This window comes from Perissodus microlepis, chromosome 16 (assembly GCF_051167445.1).
Source record: "Perissodus microlepis isolate ML-2025 ecotype Zambia chromosome 16, ASM5116744v1, whole genome shotgun sequence".
Taxonomy (NCBI): domain Eukaryota; kingdom Metazoa; phylum Chordata; class Actinopteri; order Cichliformes; family Cichlidae; genus Perissodus; species Perissodus microlepis.
The window spans coordinates 9,325,911-9,349,056 of NC_140476.1; the positions used below are offsets into that span (position 1 = coordinate 9,325,911).

General features: G+C 40.7%; 1 protein-coding gene across 1 annotated transcript in view; it reads left to right on the forward strand.

Annotated features, from left to right (window-relative positions):
• The window catches only part of gli2a (GLI family zinc finger 2a), an 84,260-nt gene that overhangs the window by 11,414 nt on the left and 49,700 nt on the right, over window positions 1-23,146 (forward strand). The window contains exon 2 of the mRNA XM_084907912.1: window positions 8,389-8,528. Within this exon, the coding sequence (XP_084764038.1) occupies window positions 8,414-8,528 (115 nt within the window). The 5' untranslated portion in view covers window positions 8,389-8,413. The remainder of the gene's footprint in view (window positions 1-8,388; window positions 8,529-23,146) is intronic.

Below are 23,146 nucleotides of genomic sequence, written 5' to 3' on the forward strand. Positions count from 1 at the left end.
TTTAAAGGTGCCAAGGTCACATCTTCCGTTTTACAAGACATCTGCATTTTGCATGATGTCAAATATTTGTAATATTGTATCCCAAGAGCTTTTTTTTTGTTTTTTCGTTTGTAACAGATTTGTAGCTACATAGGGGAAGAATAAAGAAAAAAACAACTCTGACATGTTTTTATATTTTTAATTTTATATGGTGGACTACAGTTGCCTTCTTATACAGATAACAGATTGAGCCACGTTACCATCCAAAAGTTCAGTCTTATCTTGTTTACCTTTGATCTTCGGTCTCCACCAACTTTTAAGGGAAATGTTGGCTTTTTAGTTCTTAAATGATGAACTGTTGTTGGGTTTTTAGAGATTTATCACTGAAAATAGCATGCTGCCATGGCTGCAAACCCAGCCAAAACTATAAATTCAAGTGAAATAAACTCTTGGGAGAAAGAGGGCCAACGCAGTTGAGTGACCCGTTTTATAGGTATTGGTTATTATGACTATAAAGGTATAATACTTGGTCAAAAAACTCTAAGTTTTCCACATAATCTCAAGATTTAGTACCTAACAAGCATATCTACGGTGGGTCATTACCCATGACTTTACTTTTACATGACCATGACCTATGTTCTTTACTCTGGCACCGAAAACAACATGCAGAAATCAAAAAGTTAAAACATTTAAGTAATGGACATTTGCCTGAATACAGTCTCAAATGTGGTGAACCAAAGGTGAAAGTTTTAGAGTGTGGTTTCAAAAGTACTGCCATTTTACTGTTAGGTAGTGTTGCAGCCAAGACCAAAAATGAGCTGAATAGTCTCAGGAAGGAAGCATTTGGTAAGTGAAAAATGCTCTCATGGAGAGAACATCTGGGAAGTTAAATTAAAGGTTACTTATGAAACTGTCACAGAGTCAAGGAGAAAGTCCAGCCAAGGTGGTTAGAGCTGGCCATGAGAGGGGGAAACCATATGTTTTTATGTCCACATTTTGCCGTGAGCTCTCTGAATACGCAGGGGATGCAACTAAAGCACAGTAAAAAAAAAGAAACTTGCGGTGAACCTGTCACCAGCACTTCCCCTCCGTGCACCGTACACCTGTCTACCTGTAAATTAGATCTGACAGCTGAAGAATTCCTACGTAACCTAAAAATAATAATAATAATAATAATAAACTTTATTTATAAAGCACACTAAAAAACCAAGGGTATACCAAGGTGCTTGACAAAAATAAAATAGGAAAAGGGAGATGGGAGGGAAAAGAGAAAGGACCTGGCACGTATCAATTATAAAAACCTTGACAATCATAAGATATAAAAGAAATAACACGAAACTTATTCCGTTCCTACGGAGAGTAAATAAGTAAAAATATAAATTATACAATTATCAAGGCATCAGTTAGATGGTTTAGTGGTCATTGTGTGTCACTGCATTTTAAAAGATTGTGAGTTCGATCCAAGCTAGCCAGCTTTATTGAAGCATGCTAGCATACGGTGTGTGGTGTGGTGATCAGATTCCAACAAACCAAATGTGGGTGGGACAATGTGAAACACCCTAATATGGTAAGAGGTTATATGTAATGTAATTAGCAAACTATGCAGAATATAGATTGGTCAAAAAGGTCACAACTAAAATTAAGTAAATACAGTAAGCATACGTGAAAGATTCTTATAAAATAGCCTTCCTTCACCCATGTTTTCCCATTTTCTGTCTCAGTAGTTGTTCAGCCGTTATTTGAGCTGCTGTTCTGTCTGGTAACCATCTTTAGGTTTCAATAGGAATGCATCCGTACATCTGCAAGTCTCTTTTTGAGCGGCATGTTTCTTGTTAGAGCCAAGTATTCTGACTTCTGTAAAGTAGAGCAAATACAAATGTGGGACACCGTCCCGGTAACGAGAAATAAAAGTGCTATCCACCGCTGGTCACGCTATGGAGCTGACTTCATGTTTTTTAGTTAAGCAAACTTAAAATGGTTTAGCAGTTTTTTCAGCTTATGTGAATTATCCCTGTCATAGGACAACTTTAATCTAACAGGCTTAGTCACCTAAATGTAACCAAACCTGAACCAAAAAGATGGCAGATCAGGAGGTACTCATAAGGGTTAAAGATGTTAAAGGTGACAAATAAGAAAATATGAAGAGTAGTATACAATCCAAAGTCTACAATACCTCAAAAAAAAAAGATCAAAAGTCTTTCATCTTAATCATGGCTCCAAAACAAAATGTGTGATGAAGATCCAAAAATATGTAAAACAAAACCATATTTTGGCTCATTTTAGTTGTTTTGTTAACCTGCATGAGTGTCACCGTCAGAAACCTGAGCAGAGAGGTCTGCAGGTGGCATAGGGGCTGGAGACCTCAGTTATCCGTCTGTCCCTTGTTTGCCAAGTGAGCAGAGTGTGGGACAGCAGTTGGTGTGAGAAACTGACTGTGTGTGTGTGCGCGCTGCCAGGAAAGAGAGCCTACCAGCATACGGATCGCATTCACTGAAAGATAGGAAGGAAGAAAGTAAGAAGAGCAAAGCCTGGAAATCTTCAAAATGAGAGGGCCTCTTTTGATGTGTGTTTGCATTCCTTTCAGTGTTGGTGAAAGGGGAGCTGTTGAACGGTAGTGGAGGAGAGGAACACTTGAAACTGAACGAGGCGCTAAGAAAAACACACACCGGGTCTCATAACAAAAGTCCTGCAAGTCTGAGACGAAGGGGGCAGAAGGTAAATTAACAGAGAGCGGAAGAGGAGTTCAGACAAAAGCAGGCGAGACCAGGGGAAAATCAATCCTGACGTGAAGAGCAAATTCATTAAGCAGGCGATTTTTCTCACTACTCAGGGCTCTAGACTAACTTTTTGCCATGGGCGTACCGGTACGCCTAACTTTAAAAAGTTAGGCGTACCGGCACAAAAGTTAGGCGCACACAAATTTTATAATAATTTATATAATATAATGTGTTTTTCTGGATACACTGTGCTTTTTCAGCTTTCAAAGATTGATGACACCGTGTCAGAGCACTGGCAATGAATTTCAGAAGGATCAGGCCTTAACTTAACAGAAAAGTTAGCAATAGTTCTTTTCCTATTACAGCTACATCCACTTCTGTCGTGCCTAGGCTGCTCACTAGGGCTGGGTATCATCACTGATTTCTATAATCCATTCGATTCCGGTTTTCAAAGTCCCGATTCGATTCAACTTAGCCTCAGACAGTCAGAAATATTATAATTCTGATCATTTATCAGTACTGACTTCATCAGAATTGTGAACATCACAGCAGATGCCTTTGTGTGAAAGTAACTGAGAATAAAACACAGAAAAACATGAAGGAGATTTTCCTGGTCTGGCTTTTTATAGCAGATAACCTTAAAAATATTCTACAATGTTCTGCATATAAAGTTTAAATTTCTTCAGTATTGAACAACAGAAAAAAATAGGCTTTCTTGTCCGAGGTCATTTAAGTGAAAAAAAGAAAAAGAAAAGAAAAAGACAGCAGCCGACAGCGCTGTAAACAACGGTAGACTGGTGGGTAATAATAAGCGAATGAATAATACAGAAAACAGAGATTGGAGACGGGAAACTGTTCTTGAAGTACAGAGAGAGAGAGAGAGAGCTAGCTGTGCATGAAGTGTGATTTTAATAGTCGTGGAAGCAAAACAGCAAAATTCATGACGACATTGATCAAATGTGAAGCGCAGTTTGCTGCTTCTTTTGCTGCTGGCTCGGTGAATTTTGGTTGGAGAGAGACAAAACCTGCAGCTCAGAATCAGCGCAAGAAGACGTAATCACAGCGCGGACCGGACGCATCAGAATCGCTAAGCTCCGACAGCGTGTCCGTCTACGGGCCGTCGGGTGAGAAAGCCGAGAAAGACAAAGTTGATTCTGATGCGTGGGGTCCATTCTGTGTTTACGTCTTTGTGTGGAATCCGTGTACCTGCTCTCATCTGCTGTTTGGTTGTTGTTGAAATGGTTTTGTGAGCTTTAATCTGAGAATCTGGCGTTTCTGGCAAAACACAGTTATATTTAAAAGTCGATTCAGGATTTAATGAATTGATATCGCTTTATTCAAGCTACTCACCTCCCACTTCCACCTGCACTTTCAACTGGACCACGGCCAATCAGAGAGGTCCCGCCCCTTACTATCTCTGATTGGTTTAGTCCACGATAGGGGCAAAATGTGTGTCTGTTGTTGACCACAAGGAAGGTTGCAGATTTTTTATTTTTTTTTGCTACCCGAACAGTTGGTCGCACAGGTGCAACCAAATATTTTTTTTTAGTCGCACCACTGAAAAATTTGGTCGCATTTGCGACCAAATTGGTCGCACTCTAGAGCCCTGCTACTGCTTTCATCGTTGCTCCCAAAACAAATGATTTTGCTCAGAAATAAATGGAATGATATGGCTCTCCTATGATCTTAGGTCACTGGCAGCTCATCTAGGGCTTGGTTTGGTTTTAGCCACATGCTGAATAGCTTTTTTTTAAATATATAAAGTAGAAGATGATACATTTCAAATGAGGTGTTAGACATTTTGGGGTTAGATTTTTTGTGTTAAAGTTTCCATTTGGTCTTCCAAACAGGCAAAACGTCAATGAAAATGGGGGGACATTAACTGAACACTAATCCTAGGTGACCTGATGGATGCTAAGAGGTTAAGCCTCGAAGCAGAAAACATATCAGTGACAACTCCCCATTACCTCAGTCTTTTTCCGGTGCCTTGTGCGGTTACTGGCACGCCTGGACCGTCCATCATAGCAAAGTCCTGGGGAAGGAAAATCAAGATGTGCAATCTCTCCTATAAACTACTCCTTTTCTATGAATCATCAAATACAATAATTTATTATAAATCTAGAATATGTTCAGCAGACTGCGTGTGACAGGAAAGGAAGGATTTGGGTAATTAAATAAATATAAGATGTTTCTTTGTGTCTGTGCTCACTTCTAAATAGCAGTTTTGAATGTTTGCAAGATAATTCACTAAAGTGGGGAAAATCATCCAGTTTTTTGTGGCAGGAAGGAGCAAGAACAAAGATCAAAGTGAAGCTGTGAAGCTTAAGGTTTCGGATATGGTTAGTCTGGCCTTAACCACAGGCAAAGAAAAGCAGCTTTGCATTCAGATGAATGAAATAAATCATTTAGAACTGCAATCTGCGCAAGTCTTGTTTTGGGATTTTGTTGTTAGACTGACATTGCTGTGGTGTTTTTAGCTCTGCACTTCCTAGAAACCACTCGATCATCAGAATTTTGAGGCCGTCTGTAGAACATCGCCTCCAGTGACTGTCCTGTAAGAGACCAGATAAATTTAAAAGCCTCGGTTCTGCTCAGGTGTAACATAAAAAAAGAAGACTCAATCAGATGCCTGCTCTGCCCTCTGAAGTCTCTGAGCCTGTGGTCACATGACACCAGAGGGTGGATGGGGGGGACCCTGCTCGTCCTGCGACAGGCTGCCCAGCCAACCAGAAGATGAGTAAAGAAGTGCACCCTTGTTGTTTGTTCGCCTTTGGCCCCTGCCATCTGTCCGCTTAGTTCCTGACACCTGTACCAGCCCGTCAGAACTGGGCTCCCCTGTCATCGGGGGCAACGGGGTCTTGCCTGTAGGGAGAGATTGGTTAAGGGGGGTGGAGGGTGTAATGTAACAGCTCCAAGGTATTAAGGAAGGATGAGTGAGGGTGAAGTTGGGGCCACTTTTTCAAAAATGCGCTCAAATTTTGCAGTTATTGACAGTTTTTGCACCTGTTTTTTTATTTATTCGTTTCTTGCTAAACAACCTTTAAAGGTGTTTGCACCCCCAAACCCCTCTTAATCTAAGTATTGGCTCGAGGTTCAGAGGCAACTGGAAACCAAATAGTTGGCTTGCTGTAAAAGCATGGAAACGGCCATTAATGCGATGCCAGATGTTCATCAGGCGGCAATGTTAAGGGGAGGATTCTCAGTCAGGCTGCTTGAAAGGCGAACACGGTTGCTCCGAGCTCTGGTCTGTTCATGGGCACATCTTATCCGAGCCAACAGGGATCACCACCAAAAACTAGTCGGCTTTTTGGCCAAGTCTAAATACGATAAAGGCCCATGAAAGAGCAAATTAGATTCTATCACTAAGGTGATGTCAGAGTGACGGACTTCTCAGAGACGAGATGGCTCGCTGGCGAGCTCAGCGACATTTTTGGCAGCAGAAAAAAAGAAACAGATGTAGCCTAAACCTGTTAGTCGCCCACCTCTAATCGGCTTACATTGGCTCACTGACAGGCGACTGGCACCTCCGAAGGGTAACAGACATGGCTGCTAGTATGCACACCTCACAATAAAGCATGACATGTTGGAAATCCACATGAAACCAAAAACAACGCTTCACACGTTTGCCTGGCAGGAACCAGATCACTGAGCAATTAGGTTTCCATTTGAATAACAGTATCATTCTCCACATTCCTAATTGTGTATTTACCTGGTGTCACACCATCCCATGTTTTAATATGTTACAACGTCTAGGCTCCACTAATGTAATTTATTATCATCGGGCTGCTCTGAAAGCTCCCTGAAAAGCCTTCAGTCGATCCAAAATACACAATGAGACGACTAACTGGGACTAGGAAGAGAGATCCGTTTTCTTCTATATTAACGTTTCTTTTTTGGCGCAATTTAAAATCCAGAATTGAATTTTAAAATACTTCTCCTCTTGATTAGGCCCCATCTTATCTTGAAGACCTCACAGTATCATATAATCCCAACAGAGCACTGGCTTAGTTGTGGTTCCTTGAGTTTCTAAAAGTAGAATGGGAGTTAGAGACTTCAGCTATCAGGCCTCTCTTCTGTTGAACCAGCTCCCAGTTTGGATTCAGAAGACAGACACCCTCTCTGCTTTTAAGATTAGACTTCAAACTTTAAGATATAAGCTTTCTAAAAAAGCTTATAGTTTGGGATGGATCAGGACCCTCCCTTACACAAAGTGAGCCGAGTGTTGTATAACTGAATTAATTTGTGGTTTCTTTGCAGCCAAAAATCACATTTGTTTCTCACATATAAGCAACAATTAATATCCTCTAGATGTTGTTTGTGTTCTTTGGGCACACATTAGGTCATAAACACATTTGGTTTATAAGATCTGAGGTTGTTTTAATCAGCTAGCTGCAAACAGGTGTGAGGAGAGGACAGAAACCTGCAGACCCAACACCCCCCTGTGATTACATGCAGTTGTTCATTCTCTTGTCTTTTCAACATTGTGACAAACGTTTTCTCACCAGTGTCTGAAACCATGTGGAAAAGCAACGACCACAAGCTAGCCAGAGCGCGGAGAATGACGTTTCCCTTCTAGGCCAGCCCGGTGGTGGGGGGCCGGTGGGGGGGGTGGATGGAGAGACTGGGTCTTATTTGCTCTCAGCAGAGGATGATCTTGTAGGTCCCACCAAGTCAAACAAGTGGCAGGTTGCCAAGTCATCGAGCCTTTCACACAGACATGAGGAGGTATTGACACAGTGCGTGAGGCTAAAACCTCAGCGCTGAGGGCCACTCACATTTACAATTGGAACAGAAGGGGCTCCATGAACTCATTACATCAAACTGAGAAACCTGAGGGTGTGTTAGTGTGTGTGGGTGTGTTCGAGGCTTTTCGGTTACACTGGTCCAATAAACACATATGCACACCTACGGAGATATGCTAGAAACACACTATAGCAAGACAGTTTTTGTTAGTTCAGTATGAAAAAAAATTCACCTCTCTTGCTTCCTGTGCCGTCTGTTATGTCAGCAGTAATTACTGAGAGTAATTTACTTATTTAATGTTTGGCTTCCTGAAAGCCCAACTGTGCAATTCTACAATCTCCAGATTTTAATGTTCTGGAGATTGTAAGGGTCTTTTTCCAACTTAAATTCTGTTTTGTAGCTTAAAGATTGTTGAAATTTGTTTGGCTTGTGAATGGAAACATTTGTGCTTTGTCAAATTTAGCTCTGTTTTTGTTAGTCTAGTGGTTCTCAAACTGCGGGGTGGGCCCCTCTGTTGGGGTATTTGACCCACTGTAAGGGGTCAGTTTTTTGTTCTTTGCTTTTATTTTTTTGTTACTGTTCATGTTAATAATTGAAGATAAATGTGGACTGTAAAGTGGGAATTAGTCTGAGTTTCTGAAGTGGGGCATGCAAGATGTGAGAATGATGAGAATCTTTTTCGCTTGTTAGAAGAAAAGGACAATGTTTAAATATTTTTCAATGCAAGAAAATTGTTTTTTTGAGTTGATTTCCCAGAATGACAGAACACTAATACATTACTACAATACATTAATACAACTGTCTGACTTTTCTGTATTATTATTATTATTATTATGCTGTTTTTGCTTCTGCAGGACTTTGAGTTCAGCGCAGTACTTCCTTCACCACATGATGTTTTCCTTGATCAGTTTTTTGACCTTATGTTCTTATGTGTGTCTTGCCTCTGCAGCTTGTGACAGAAATTGAAGAGCAGGATGGAAACTTCAGCTCCAACAGCAACTGACAAGAAGGAGTGTAAGAGTTCTGGTCTGGATGGAAGCAGCTTCTCAGAACTCCCGAAGAAACCCTCGCCCACCACTCTGACCAGAGGTACATCCGTATCCGTTTGCTCTTTCCTCATTGTAAGGTGGAAGTACAGCAGAAGACATGACAGATTAGAACTTTGACATAATACTTGTCAAAGTAATTTGTTAAAAAAAAAAAAAATTTGCTTCTCTTTGGTGCCTTCAAACACCAGAATCTGGACCTTTGTCTTTAGGTTTCTGCACTCTGCACTGCAGTGAACTGCTGCTCACTAAGTAGTTGGGTGGCACATGAAAATGCTCAAAGATGGGGGCTGCGTGTTTCAGAGATGTCAGAGAATGAGTGATGAAAAAATGTTATAATGAGGTCGAAAGACCTTGTTCTCACCTCCCGAGTGTAAATTTCATGAATTACTAAAAAAGGCTGGCACAGCAGTGGATGACATGGTGTATCAGAGGCCGTGGATAAAGAGGAGGGAGGAGGGAAGCACCTTTGAAATGCTAACAAGATGTCGTATGACATTGTGGCGTTAGCGCTATTTCTGCTTAATGATGGGCTTGGTGGCCTGCCACGAGAGGAGCCATGAGCATTAATTGTTTAGGGATGCGTGGTGAGAAACTAGGGCGTTTCAGTGCGTCCTCTCTGGCACCTCCACAAAGGGTCCAAAAGTTTTTCAAACCAGCGATAAGAAAATATTGCACTTGCCATAACATGAATTATTCAGTCGTTTACACAGTTGTGACCATTGTGTGTCACGGAGGCTGTGGGGGTTGAATTTTCATAACCTTGCCCCATTGAAAAGCAGCAGGCTGCAACCATCAGGGGTTATTTGTGCTTGTGAGGTAACAGTGAGGGTGCTGGGTGTCCAAGACTTCGTCTCATAATTAAAAGATGAGAGCTCGTGTTTTCATTAGTGAGCGTGTGATGAAAACTCATCATAACGAGGTTGGAGGACCTTGTTGGGGCCTCTGAGGTACAAGTGTTATAAATTACTAACGCCGGCTGGTGGACACTGAACCCCCTCAGAAAGATGCTCTGGCATCAAGTGAGAGGCCACTGCAGAAAATTCAAGTTGTTTTACTGTTTAATGAAGTGTCTGATGCCCTGCCATCACAAAGCTCACTTTGTCACACAGGGGAACCTTTAAAGTAGGACATTAGTATGTCATTAGATAGTTTTAAGGCTTTTGCTTTCAATTTGGATTATGCCTCCTTTTCGTTTCTTATATTAGTATGCAGATTCAAACAAAAAATATAGGACGATTGTGAATACATCAAGTAGTTTTGTACTGGTAAACTTTTAGGGCCTTGTTTGTTCTGCTTACTCGTATTTGAAATGGAATTTTTAAGTACTCAAACTACATTTAAAAGTACCCGCGTCCTACTCCTAACCCTAACCCCAGATGGATTTCCGTTGACCGAGTGGGTGTAAGGTTTAGGTTTAGGTTCAGATCCACTCTTCTTAAAGAATTTCTTCCTCTTAGGAAGACCAAAATGGAAATGCTTTTTAAAGAAAAATTACAGATGTGGTGTCATCGCAGGACATAGAATGCTGCCAGTCTTCCACAATACCATGACAGCACATGGTGTGTTTTAGAGTGAGTAGCTTCACTCACTGCCTGTGACACTATTGGATGCACAAGGATAATAGTTCAATTTTAAAAGAGCCACAGGTTTCTTGTTGTGATAAGTAGCAGGTTTATCAGCCTTCAGACTGTTTAGGAGCCTTGTTTCACTTTAAAACCAATTATCAGAATTGGTTACCTTGGGAGAGTTTAAGTCTGTCTTAAAGGAACGAGAGAATAACTCTTTTACTCGGTGTGATTACTTTTAATGTACTCTTAATTTGATCTGTTATTGTATATTTTACACATGTTGGTATGGGATATTGTATTTGTTTTAAATGTTATATACTTATGTGGTATGTGTATTTTGACTTTTGTTGCCATGATGCCAGGTCTCTCTTGAAAATGGGATTTTTAATCTCAATGAGATTTTTTACCTGGATAAATAAAGGACTAATAAAAAAAAAAAAAAAAAAAAAAAAAAAACAGTATCCCTGCAAGTTGAAAAAGGATGATTACTCTGAGCTTTAACGGTGACACCAAATGGTCCCCTGTATAGTCCATATGCAGTGAGGTTATTTTTGAAAATATAACTCCACAATGGAATAGTGTAACTCAAGGAGAAACAACCCGTGAACATCTTGTTCTCCATAATCCCTTCTGTCAGCTGGTCACGAATCTCATCACTTTGCTTGTGTTTCATGGAGACTTGCATTGCCTTGTTGAACTTGTCTGTGTCTCTGAGTGTGGAAACATAATGGAAGTTTGTGTCTGGTTTCTAATAAAGAGAGTGTGTTAGGATCCAAGGGGAAAGAAGAAGTAGGATGAGGATAAAGGGAAAGGGGAATGCTGGCACAAACGCCCAGATCAGATTGAGTCCATATGATAAGAATCAGACTTGTTTCTCAGGGTCTTGTTAATGGTTTTAAATGGGCACCCACATTCTGTGTGACAGCCTGCATCTGTCTCGGTGCAGGGCGTGCTTCCACAGGCTCGCCTCCCGCAACCTGATTCCCAGGCCCAGGGATTTACGAGTGCTTCAGCATGTCAGAATAACATGTGTTCAGATTAGGTGCCCACTTCCAGGACTGTAAAACATCTCACAATTTCAAAGGGAAACCTGTGATTGATACACCCCCCTCCCCACTTTGCACCAAAGTGTACATGCGCTCAGATGTGCTACTCTCCTCTGACCTCGACTGACGAAGAGTGACGGTTTCAAACACAGACCTGCCAGAGTTGTTTTACGACTCCCGTTATATTCAGAAAAAGTTTGCCAGAGAGAATTTTTCCATCATCGCTCATTTTTGTGTTGACTGTACGAGGCCAGTGGAGCAGACAAGCTGGGTAATGCTGATTATTTCTGCCTAACCACAGTGTTGTCTTCATCTTTCTTAGAATTTGCCAGAGGCTTGTGAAGCCTTTGCAAAGATCGATGATCCTCAGCATATAAAACGTAATGTCCACAGATAGTTATTCTCAGCACTGATGTATCTAAGGAGAGTGCCAATAGGAGAAAAATGACCTCACTTTCGAGAGCCCTTACTGCAAAAGCATTAAATCACTTCTTCCAGTCTTTCCTCATGAAAATAGATCAGAAATAAGTCTTACTACTCTAACTCGAAATATCTCTGAAACAGAAATCCAAAAAACGTCTGTTTCTGTTCCTGCCGGTATTTGAATGTAACTCCTTGGGGCTTTTTATTAGGGTAACTATGAGTAACTTTCTGAAGGCTAAAAATGGATCATATATTACAATAAGCAGAAAACAAATTGCATCTGCAACTTTTCTTCTAGATTTAAAATGCTGGAATTATCTGATTACTAAGTTTGAGTCCATTTTATTGCACTAAGAAAATTTTATTCTGAATCAGGTACCTGTCAGCAGGTGAATCTCTTGCTTTTTAGCCCTATGCTGAACACAGTTTCAGAAACTAGAAGATACAAAGATCTTTAATGTCAAGATCTTTGTATCTTGACATTAAAGTCCAAAATTGTCACCAAAGGTTCAAGACTGGTTTCTGGTCTCCACAAGGGTACAGCTGTAGTAGCATAGAGGTTACCGCCCATGTGATAAGCTGTTTTACACGTAAAGGTACCGAAAGCGTAGCATTGATGGATGAAGACATGGTGTGTAGTATAATTAGTCTTTCTGGGAGTGGAGGGTGGATTTGTGATAAGGAACTGGGTGTTAATTATGGTTATCACTGGGTAAGTCTCAGAACTTGAGTCTGAGGGTCTCTGCTGAGGTCTCTGCCTTATGCACGGGGCCTTTCTCTGGATGGTGCTCTGGAGTGGGTCACGGCCCTCCCTGGCAGAGAAAAATGTCCCAGAGAAAAATAGACCTCCCCCCATCCCTCCCCGTCCACAGGGCTACTCCAAAGGGACAGCCACTAATCTTCCTGAGAAAGAGATTTCTGCTTTTCTTTCTGTGCTCCTAAATGAGGCTCTTACACTGCTGTGGTTCCACCAAACAGTTCAGAGGTGGAGGAGGGGGTGGGGGCACTCACTGGCCAGAGTTATGCAGGGATGACTCCATTCATGCTATACCCCTGTGCCCCCCTTGGGGTTCAACTCCTTGGCCCTCCACCTTGGTTGAAAGAATCACAGAATTCATCTTGTGATGCCTGAAGTACTCAACTAAAAAAAGAAAAATGCAGTTCCTCACAATTCTTCCTGAATTATTCTTTGAAGGAGGCAAGTTAAGTTGGCAGTAAAAATTCAACCTTATGTTATGGGTCCTGTTTAAAGAGGTGCTGTAGATCGAATTACATGGCTACACATACAAAAAAACCCACCTCCCCTGGGTCTGAAACCCACCAAACATGTCACGGGTTTCATTTTTAACAGTATATATCCCCACTGAGGAGAGGGAATCGACTCTTATCAGTTGTCATTTACAGTAAAATTTTGTAACATATCAATAATGCCTTCCCTGATACTTGAGAAGACTTGCAAGCAACAAGCTTACAGGAAGGCCTATTGACCAAGTCCCAGTGTTTATTTTCCTGTCAGGGTCTATAGCAGCACACTATCAGGAACTCACTGCTGTCCTCCAAGAATGACTTCAAGAGATGCCGATATTGTTTCTGTCCCGGAAAGACTTTCAATTTACAGCTTTTATTTCCAGATTTATAGCTTAGTTGTCTGCAGGATCGGCTTATACCTGTTTAGATTTCATACCTGATAGCTCCAGTATGTGTTTCAACCAAGTGACTACAGGCAGAAACAAGTTAAATTCAAGACTTCTGATGCTACTTTACCAAAAGTGCAATGGAAATAGATGAAATTTAAAAAAAATGTACATTTTTCAAGTAAACAGACTGATGTCAGTTCAACATCAAAACAAGTGATCTGATTGTCTGGAGAGGTCAAAAACGCTAGTACTGTGTGCTTTACGTGAAATGACATAAAGCATTTAAACTGAATTTAACATCACAGAAAGTGTGTATTAAAGAAATATTAGGTTAAGAACCTGGCTTAAGTCTGCGCAAGCTCAGGCTGGAAACATTGAATTTGTCTTTTAACACATGGACATGGACATGAACAGCATCTTCAGAAAGAAGCTAGTCAAAATCTATTTTGCCAATTTCCAGTTCAAGTCATTGATAATATGATATGATCTCATGGTAAACACATTAGAGGGTTACCTAGGCAATGAAGATGTTGGAATGTCCAGAAGCTCCTAGGTGTAAGCTTCAAAGCAATGCGTGACAAGTGGATTGCAACATTTTGAGCCATGAATTCATCCCCTAAGTTGAGACTGTGAGCAGAGCTTTAGACTATGTTGTTTCTAAAAATAAAAATTTGCAGAGGTCATAAAATGACTTCTGTGAAGCGATCTAAACATAGCAGCCACACTGAAAAGGGTCCAGAGGTCGGTGTGAAGATGATCTTGAGCTGGTGATCAGCCAAATTTAAATTTGGTTTATCTTTTGATTTTTAGCAACTTTTTTCAGTAGCTTCTTTGATCGCATCTCATATTCACATCTTCCCACCAGCTAGCATTCTTACAATACTTGAACGGTTGACTGGCTTTCTGGGCGCTTAAGTTAATTCATGTGGCTCTTATGAACAGTTAGGTAATCCTGATGTCTATGTCTGCCCCTCTGTCTTATCTAGTGTTTCACTTTAGGCCTCTGGCTGGCTAAGACAGAATTCAAAGATTAGATATGCTAAGTGAAAGCAGAAGGAGGACATCTTGTTTTGTTTTTTGGCCTTGCTGATTGCTGTGCTGTAGCCAAAAACACTCATTTCTGATCCCTGAGCTTTTGCTGAAGCCTTTATCATTAGTTATTAGAGGCAGTTCTCATCACAGAGTGGCTGGCCTACAAAACAAGTACAAGAGGAGGCAATAAGAAGCAATGGTGTGGCTGTCCTCCAGAGACTGGGATCAATTGGCTACAAGGGTTTCCAGTCTAATTTATGGTATATAATCAAACATTTGGGTATTTTATGTAAAACTGAATTATGAATACATTCCCAGTATTCTTTTTTATGTTTATAGCAAAGAAAACCCAACTTGAGTCCAACCAAGGAGTTCAGAGGAATTCCTAACAAGCTCAAAGCACCACAGAGACATTTCTTTCTACTTTTGAAAAAGAATATCACAAGACAAATGTTTATTTTACAGATTGCTTAGAAGACAGCCGGAGAGAAAAATATTAAACAGCCCAATGTTAACACTGTATTTTCTGAATCTATTGTATGCCAACTCAATGGAGGGCTAACAGCCTTTGGCAGCTCTCTAATGTGGTTAGGAAACATAAATCAGGCTCAAATGAGAGGACAATTCTGATACTGGTTGTTTCTTTGGAGCTCCGCCTCTGCTTCAAAGCCTCCAGAATTAAAAAAGCAATGTGGTATGCTTTGGGCAATGTCTGTGGATATAAATCTCTCTGTACCAGAGGCGTCTACACGCACAAGAACCAAAGACAACATGCTACATTCCTCGCAGTTTACAAGTAGCGGGAGAGGAGGTGGAGGCAATATATGGATGCTTTAGGGGATTAGCCAACACCCCGTCAACCAGCTTTCTCTCCCTATCCTTCAAGTCCCTTCCTTGCACTTCCCATTTTCTTTTTGTGCTTCATCCTCTCTTAAGCAGAAAGCCCTTTCCCAGCATGCAGAGTGTAATCCATGCCCCCACCTCTCAGACACTTCCTGCCTGTTTTGTTTGTGGACTGATGGAAATCAGCCCAAGAAGGTGCCTATAACTCTTCTCTAAGGTGTCGGCTCAAGCAACCGCTTTTTTTTTTTTGCCATGGGAAGATGCTCCATGTTATCAAAGAACTTGTTGAAAGTCAGCGACTGCGCTTTTCGACCTCTCCGCCCCAGCGTAATCCTCAGTATCCGTCAGACTAGAGTTCCCAGTCTGCCAGCCTCGGCTACTTTCATCCGCTAATGTAGCCCTAACACTCACAGTTCAAGTGAAGCCAAATAAACGTCCGAGGAGTTTAGACGTGGTAAAACAAAAATGTGTGCTAGCTGTAAACACAGGCGGGAGGTGCTTATATAAACAGGCCCAGTTCATATGGCTGAGTTGGTCTCGGGGCGGACAGTTTGTGGTCAGGCTCTTCCGGTTCTTATCCCCTAACCTCCCCCTTGACTGCAGGCACAGCTGTGGTCCGCCCTCGTAGAAACACTGCTGGAGGAAAAGGATTAAGGGAAAAGAAAGCCCACTGACCCATGATGAGACAAGCATGTCTGTGGTTAAGAGAATATAGGACCTCAGAACGTCTGCATCCACATAACAGCTCTCTGGGGATAATGTTCTCAAATCTTTCACACAAGACCCCCTCGACTCCGGCTGCCCAACAGATAAGGTATGTGCCAGCCACAGTAAGCCGCTGGACAAAAGGTGTCTTTAAAATTAATGCCTGGTGTAATTGTGTTGTAGCTGAAAGCAAGAGGAGGAAATAGATTTTTGCCATCAGTGAAATTCCTCCTGGGGGACACACTGGTTCTTTTAATTACAGCTATAAGGTTTCAACACCTCAGTCTCTCGCCTCTGGTAGCATTTAGCAATTAGCCTAATCACCCACAGCTCTGGGGAACAGTCACACTTGTTCATACACATCACCTGCCAGCCTTTGGTTCAAACTTTTAAATAAAACGGTCATGGATGGAAACAATCTCAGACCATCCTGCCCTGTCAGCAGCAGCTGGGTTTGCAGCGGAGGCGGAGGAATTCCATAAACATTTATGAAAAAATAAACTTTTACATTATTTTTCGTAGTCACATCCCCAGGAGGGAGAAATCGTCCTCCAGACGGATCGTCCAGCCATGAGTCCGGCCGCCCCCAGTGGCCTCATTGGGGCAACCAGCAAAATAAGTAGATATCTGAGTCAAGAGTGGATACAATTTTCATAAAAAATGTATTTTCACTGATGAATATTCACTGTGTGGGGGATTCAAAGTTCAGAATAAAGACATGTTTCTAAAGCTATATACCATATAAACAATTTCTTACTTCTGGGCCTGGAAGTAGTAGTCCCATAGCACTTTTTACCATAGTGCTTTTAACTGTTAACGCTTTCTAAGCTTCTATTACTTTACCAGCAGGAAAAACTTGTGCACTAAACCTTAAACACTCAAGAGAATTATTGGCAGAATTAGTTTTTAATTGATGAAGTTTTCAACTCTAGTGAGAAGTGGATGGGGATTGTCTTTACACTGTATATTACTACCAAACAGACAGCTGTTGAGGTACACATGCACATTTTTGGGGAGGTGTCTGTGAGGCCACAGCATAGATTTAACACAGTGTTATAAATTTAATGACTTTCATATTTTTCTAATTACATAAAAAACAGAGTATCTTGTAATTACATTACATCCAAAGGATACAAGTAATGCCCAAGTCATGAAACCAGCCCATTAGCTTTCAAGTGGAAGTTGTGCCTTACAGCTGAAACCAACATGTCTCAAAAGGCACAACTTTTTGGTTTGAACCACTCTCCTCACAGCTTGTTGTTTGGCAAATAGTTGTTGAGGGTTTTCATCCAGTCTGCATCTTACGTACAAACTACAGGGGACTGGTGCAGTGCTGTATTCCTCTTTGCAAACAGTTTCATCTAGTAACAGCAAGAAATGTCCTGCATTCACCAACCAGTTGAGGAGTAAATCGTTTTCCATATTTTTCCATCCAAGCTAGATACACTTAAAAATCTATCCCCAGTTCCTCACTACCTTCTGTTTTTAAGCTAAGCTAAGCTAAGCTAAGTTAAGTTAAACGAAACAAGTCTCAACTTGAGCCATGAGCTCCATCTTTTCATCCCACACAGGGGAAAAAAGCAAAAGTTTCCCAATTGCCCACCTACTTCTGTAAGATCACTCCACTGACATATCACCATATATCATATGGAATCATATATAGCCACCTGCTATCATAACATTTGAGTTGTCTTGTCATATGAAACAAAAAAGGCAATAAGGTGAATCTCATACAATTTTTTCATATGTAGAATAGAAGATAAATTCCAGTTGGGGACTGGTTTTCCTGTACAGTTCTTTATGTCGCCTTCTTTACTCCAGGATTAAAAACAAAACAAACAAACAAACAAACAAAAAAATGCTATAATTTGGAAATATATTCTACCAGTTATAAGTATCCATTTGCTACATCCTCTTATTCTTTGTGAGAAAATTCATCAGGACTTTGTTTCTATTAGTTACACCGCTCTGTAATCACAGCTAAGCCTGTCATGAGGCCCCTGGATGGTTGTCATGGCCCTTCGAAAAGAAAAAAGCAAACAAAATGCTGTCATATGGAAAACTAATTTGTAATGTCATTCATCATCCAGCTGCAAGAAAAATGCAGGAATAAAGTCAGTCGTTCTAACAGCTGGGTAGCAACACATGATTGAGTGGTATTCCTGGCTAAAAGCATCCACCCTGTTTCTAGAAACAGGATGTCTGAGATCTGAATCGTAAATTCTCCTCATTTTGACTCATCCTAACACGACACATGCCCCTGCTTTTGGTCTGTTAACCTATCACTTTACACTTGAATTGCCTTAGTGTTCATATGTATAGCAAACAGATCTTAGCTAAGCTGCCATTGTATTGTTTATTGGGTTTCTGAATACACTACACACCAGCGAGGCAGCTGTGCAGATTAGGAATGCAACCTGAGACTCACAAGATATTAAATCTCATTTGGCAAACTCAGAGAACCTAAAGAAATGACCACTACTAAGTTGCACATGAACTTAAAATTGATGGAAAAAGTAGAAAAGTATCTTCCCAAGGCAACACAAGCAGCAAGGACTAAGCAGTATATAGATATTTTAAAATACACTCATATATTTTCAAAAGTGGTTAGAAATTACCCTCCATAATGTTTCTGCTTTCAGTGTTTTGTCAGTAAAGTCGTGCTGGTGGTTTCATTTATTGTTTTGCATTTTATGTGAAGAGCGTGGAGGGGGACACAGTGCCAATACATCACTGAATAACACGCGTCTCATAATAACTTAATGTTAAAATTTAGACTTGTCAATGAAATTTGTTCATTTGGGGAAAATAACGCACTCTTTGTAAAGCCTTTAGACTTTGCTGACAAAAAAAAAGAGTACATTTTCTACTTTGTGAGCATTGGTGTTTACTGGGTCCATTTGGGTCTGAACTGAAACACTTAAGACACAAAACTAACCATCATTCATGTTCTGTGAGGCAGAATTGCCACTTTTGTGAGTGGAGTCTGGTGGAGTGTAATGCAGAGGTGCTAGTTGGAGAAAGTAAAGTGAACAGTTCCCCAGTATCTTTGGTCTTCAAGCTAAGCTAAGCTAAACAAGTCTCGACTTGAGCCATGAGCTCAATCTGTTTATCCTGCACAGGGCAAGAGAGCAAATATGCTTCTCAGTGTGTCCACCGAGATATCTCCTCTCATATACAGCCAGCTTTTATCATAAAAGCTAACATGTCTTGTTACATAAAGTGCAATGAAGTGTAAATATAATGGCTTCACTTCCTGTCTGACATCAGGTAAAAACAGTGATAGATGTCTAGAGTCTCTGTCCAAGCAGTCCATGGCTTTAGTTTGTGTTTCTGCTTTTTATTACTTGTAACATACTGAAAGAAACTCAATCCTCAACCGAGTGAAAGCTGTTTAGTCATTGCCACTAAATGTAAATCTTTAATGGAAATCACATTAATCACTGCTGTGACTTCTCACTTGTTGCTTTAGTAGAAAGTACAGAGATAAATGCATCATGTAAATCATCCTAAAAATATTAAGATATAATTTCTTTCTATACCGTCCAGCCATATAAGCTGCTTGGGATGCTTTGGTACATGTACAACACATGAATGGTGTTCAAATTCAGCTTTTACATTCTTAGAAAATACCAAGCATATTCCCAGACTTACCTCTGCCAAGTAAAGATAATGTTTTCTTATGCAAAGCTATAATTACACTTGCACAGTGAAGTTTCCCACTTTTTCCCCCCTACATCTAATCAATAGTCTGCAAATGAGCGTTTATTTAGCTGAAGGCTGTGTGTGTTAGGCATTTGTGTTAGTATAGTGTGTAAGCTTGTTGTGTTTCGTTTGCCAGGTGATTTCCCCTGATGGTGTCAGCTAAGCCTGAGAATTCCTGGTTTGGGCTTCAAAGGATACTGGGGTCATCCCCTGACAGCAACAAATACAGACATGTTCAGGGCAGACACAGATCTGAAAAAGATCCCGTCTGTCTGTTTGACCGCTTTCATCGCACTTTGCACGGGCCTGAAGATTTCTATAAACTATTTCACAAAGAAACTGCAATGCTTCAACTGAAAACCAGTCACGAGTCCAGTGCTGCCTCACAAACACAGACTCAGATATTTGCCAAGACCATTTGTTTACACTGGATAATTTTATTCTTTCCTCCTGCTTTAACTTTAGAAATTCATTACTCTTTGAAATCAAACAAACGAGAGAGAGAGGGCTTTTTTTGAAGAGGTCATTCAGTAAATATAGCACATCCACTCTAAACCGGTCTAAACTTTAGCAACACTGCAGAATTACAAAGTAGCACTTTTTTTTTTCCATGATCCAGACATCCAGACTTTTATTGTCAAAATCAGAAAATTCACACAGTCAAAGAATTGGGCTTGGTATGTGATGCTTAACTGTTAGCAAAAGAGAAAAACAAAGACATTTAAGAAAGTATAAAGAAGTGTAAACATGAATGGAAAACATTATGTAAAATGTAAAAATGGTATATAAGGTAGTGTTTGGAAGTGTTCATAGTGGTAAGTATTTAGTATATGTTCTGGGGTTTTTGCAGGAATTATAAGCAAGAATTTAATATTCCTGCAGAACAACAGCACATATACTGGCTGCTCAGCTCTGCAACATGTGCTGCACACAGTACTGACACGATTAAACAGAGGAGTTGGAACTGCACGGCTGGGCAAGCTGTGTAATTATAAAATTAAATGGCCTCAATCATCTTTTCCTTTGTATTATGTTCTGTAAAAGACAAGCTTCCATAACTGGACAGTTATCAGTCGTTGATATCCCACATCATTTTTATGTTCTAGTAAGTAACTCATCTTTGGTAGCTTCTTTACAGTTCTGTGCGTTTGTGTTGTTGTTGTTGGTCCGTTAGCTTAGCCCTTGGTTTCACAACTGCATCTTCTTTGTATTGCTTCAGTTTAGGTTGCTTGTAAATCAGTGGATTTTGTGACAACCTTGTGTTTTTACTGAAATATACACATGCACAAAAAAGCTATGTTTGAATTGTATGATACTGAGTAGAGGTTTGGCTCTGCTCTTTGTTTGTCCTTGGGTACAAGCTGTCTTGCTGAAAGGCTGTGTGATATTGTTGTGCAGACTGAGGCACTTTCTTTCCAGGTGCACAGCAGAAAATACGCACTGCTTTTTGAATGCATACATGATTTAAACTGTTAATTTTGGAATCATGACTATCCTCCTGTCTTTATTAGAAGTGGAAAAGAAGTTTTGGAGAAGATCTAGTTAACCTCAGATAGTTTAAACTGTGTCTATGCTCTTTGCATGAGTGCTGTGCACATTCTTTAAGTGTTAGCTTTGGCGAAACAGGTTTGAGATGCTTAAGCGATAAAGGTACTGTAAATCCTCTTTATTCAACAGAGTTGTAGTCTTAGGGAGAATCTGGCCCATCTGAAATTCCCACGGAACAAAGAAGGAGGGAAGGGGGGAAGGGGTGAGGGGGTCGACTGAGAGGAAGAGAGAAAGAGAGAGGGAGAGGGTACTCAGCTGAAGAGGGGGTATTGTTTACATATCAAGACACTTCCTCTAACGCCGAGGAAAAGCTGTAATTTGCCTTGCAAGGTTTTACACTTTAATTTCTCCATTGTGCAGGGGGATAACCCCTTATTATAGAGGAGGAAGTAGCCCTAAGCCTCGGACAGAGGCTGAGGGCTCACAGAGAGCCTCAGTGAGTTTTTGACCCCCTCTTCTTCCCTTGCTCTCAATCTGGATTTTTTACTTTTTCATTTCTGTGGCCATTTTGGCTGTTCATTAGCACTCACCGGCGTCTGGGCACTTTCCAATTAACGCTCCGCTCCAGGTAATATTTCCTTCCTGTGAGGCCAGGCGAGCTGCACTGGTGCAGACTCATAGGCGTCGTGGCCCAAAGAATGGAGGGTGGGTGGGGGGGGGATGGTTCAGGTTGCCAAAACCATGGGGTCCCTTACCATTTACAGACTGGAAATCACTTAATAAAATCATCCTAACTTTTGGAAAATTGAATGCAAAAGCCATTACATGACAAGCAAGCCAATTAACATCCAGACTGGGTGCTTGAACCTTAAGCTGTAATGACAGACGTGAGCAAATATTGACCTAACCTATAAATGTTCCAAGAAGGGTAAAATATATGGATACTGCAGAGCTATCCATCAACACGTCATTAAGTTGTGTATTTAGTCTGAAAAAATCTGCACATGGTTTATGTTTTCATATATTTTCAGTGCGGTTTAAGTTGAAGTGACAAGTGTCCAACCTTTTTATGGAAGCTGATTAATCTCAACACATTTTCACACAAGTTCCAAAGTCCCTGAAAGACAGCAGGGATCACAGTATCTCAACAGACTGGAGCTGAAATAATTAGAACATGACTTAATCAATTGTGTACATCAGTTGAAGTTGGAGTTTCAAGATGGGTTGATTTTAAACTATTAGTTGCGAAGGCTAGCTAGCTGAAAAGTGCACTTATAGGCTAGCTCATCCCCTGCTTTAGCGTTTTAATTTATGTTTATTTCAATACGACTTCAAAAGAGATCATAAACTCGTCAGAAAAGAAATCACTGATGTTATGAAGAAATCAGATTTCAGGCTTTTTCCATCCCTCTCATATAAACTGAGGTTTTGATCGCTGAAACCAAATGAAGCTCCCTCCATGACTAAAACCCGCAGCTGATGCAGACCCTAGTTTTTCCAGTACATCATTCATATTCATGTTTGGGAAAAGCGTTTCACTAATTAAAACTGGCTTTCTTTTAATTAACATCAGCTAACATTTTCCTACTGTTAAGATATATACGACTTTCTAGATGTCAAACATAGCACCAAGCTGGCATACTTAGCTAGCCTCCTCACTAGCAAAATCAATTATGAATTCACATTGTTATTTTAGTCCTGACATGTAGTTTAGTCTAGTGTTTGTGATCTGGTTGTTACTGCTACTGATTAGTGGATGAGATTTTTAAGCTACTAGCTAGTGCTGCTAATCAGGCCATGTTAAGCCCATTTGTAAAAGCTTTTCTTAGTATATTTCAAGGTAAATTATGACTTTGTTAGGATAGGCTGACTAGCTCATTCACCAGCAGCGAAACTGTTTGTGCAGGTGTGCATTAATGTACCAGGCTGTTGCTGATTCTGTTCAATGGGTCTTGTGGAAAATTGTGTGTGTGTGTGTGTGTGTGTGTGTGTGTGTGTGTGTGTGTGTGTGTGTGTGTGTGTGTGTGTGTGTGTGTGTGTGTTTGTGTCTGTGTGTGTTGTCCTGACTGGTTAAAGTTTAGCTTTGGCAGTTTGTCACAATAATCGAGACAGTGTAATTGCCCCTGAACTTCTCCATGGGGCAGATGGAGAAAAAACAATAATACACAGCTTTTATTTTGGGTGACTCTCACGCTCCTAAGGACAGGATAT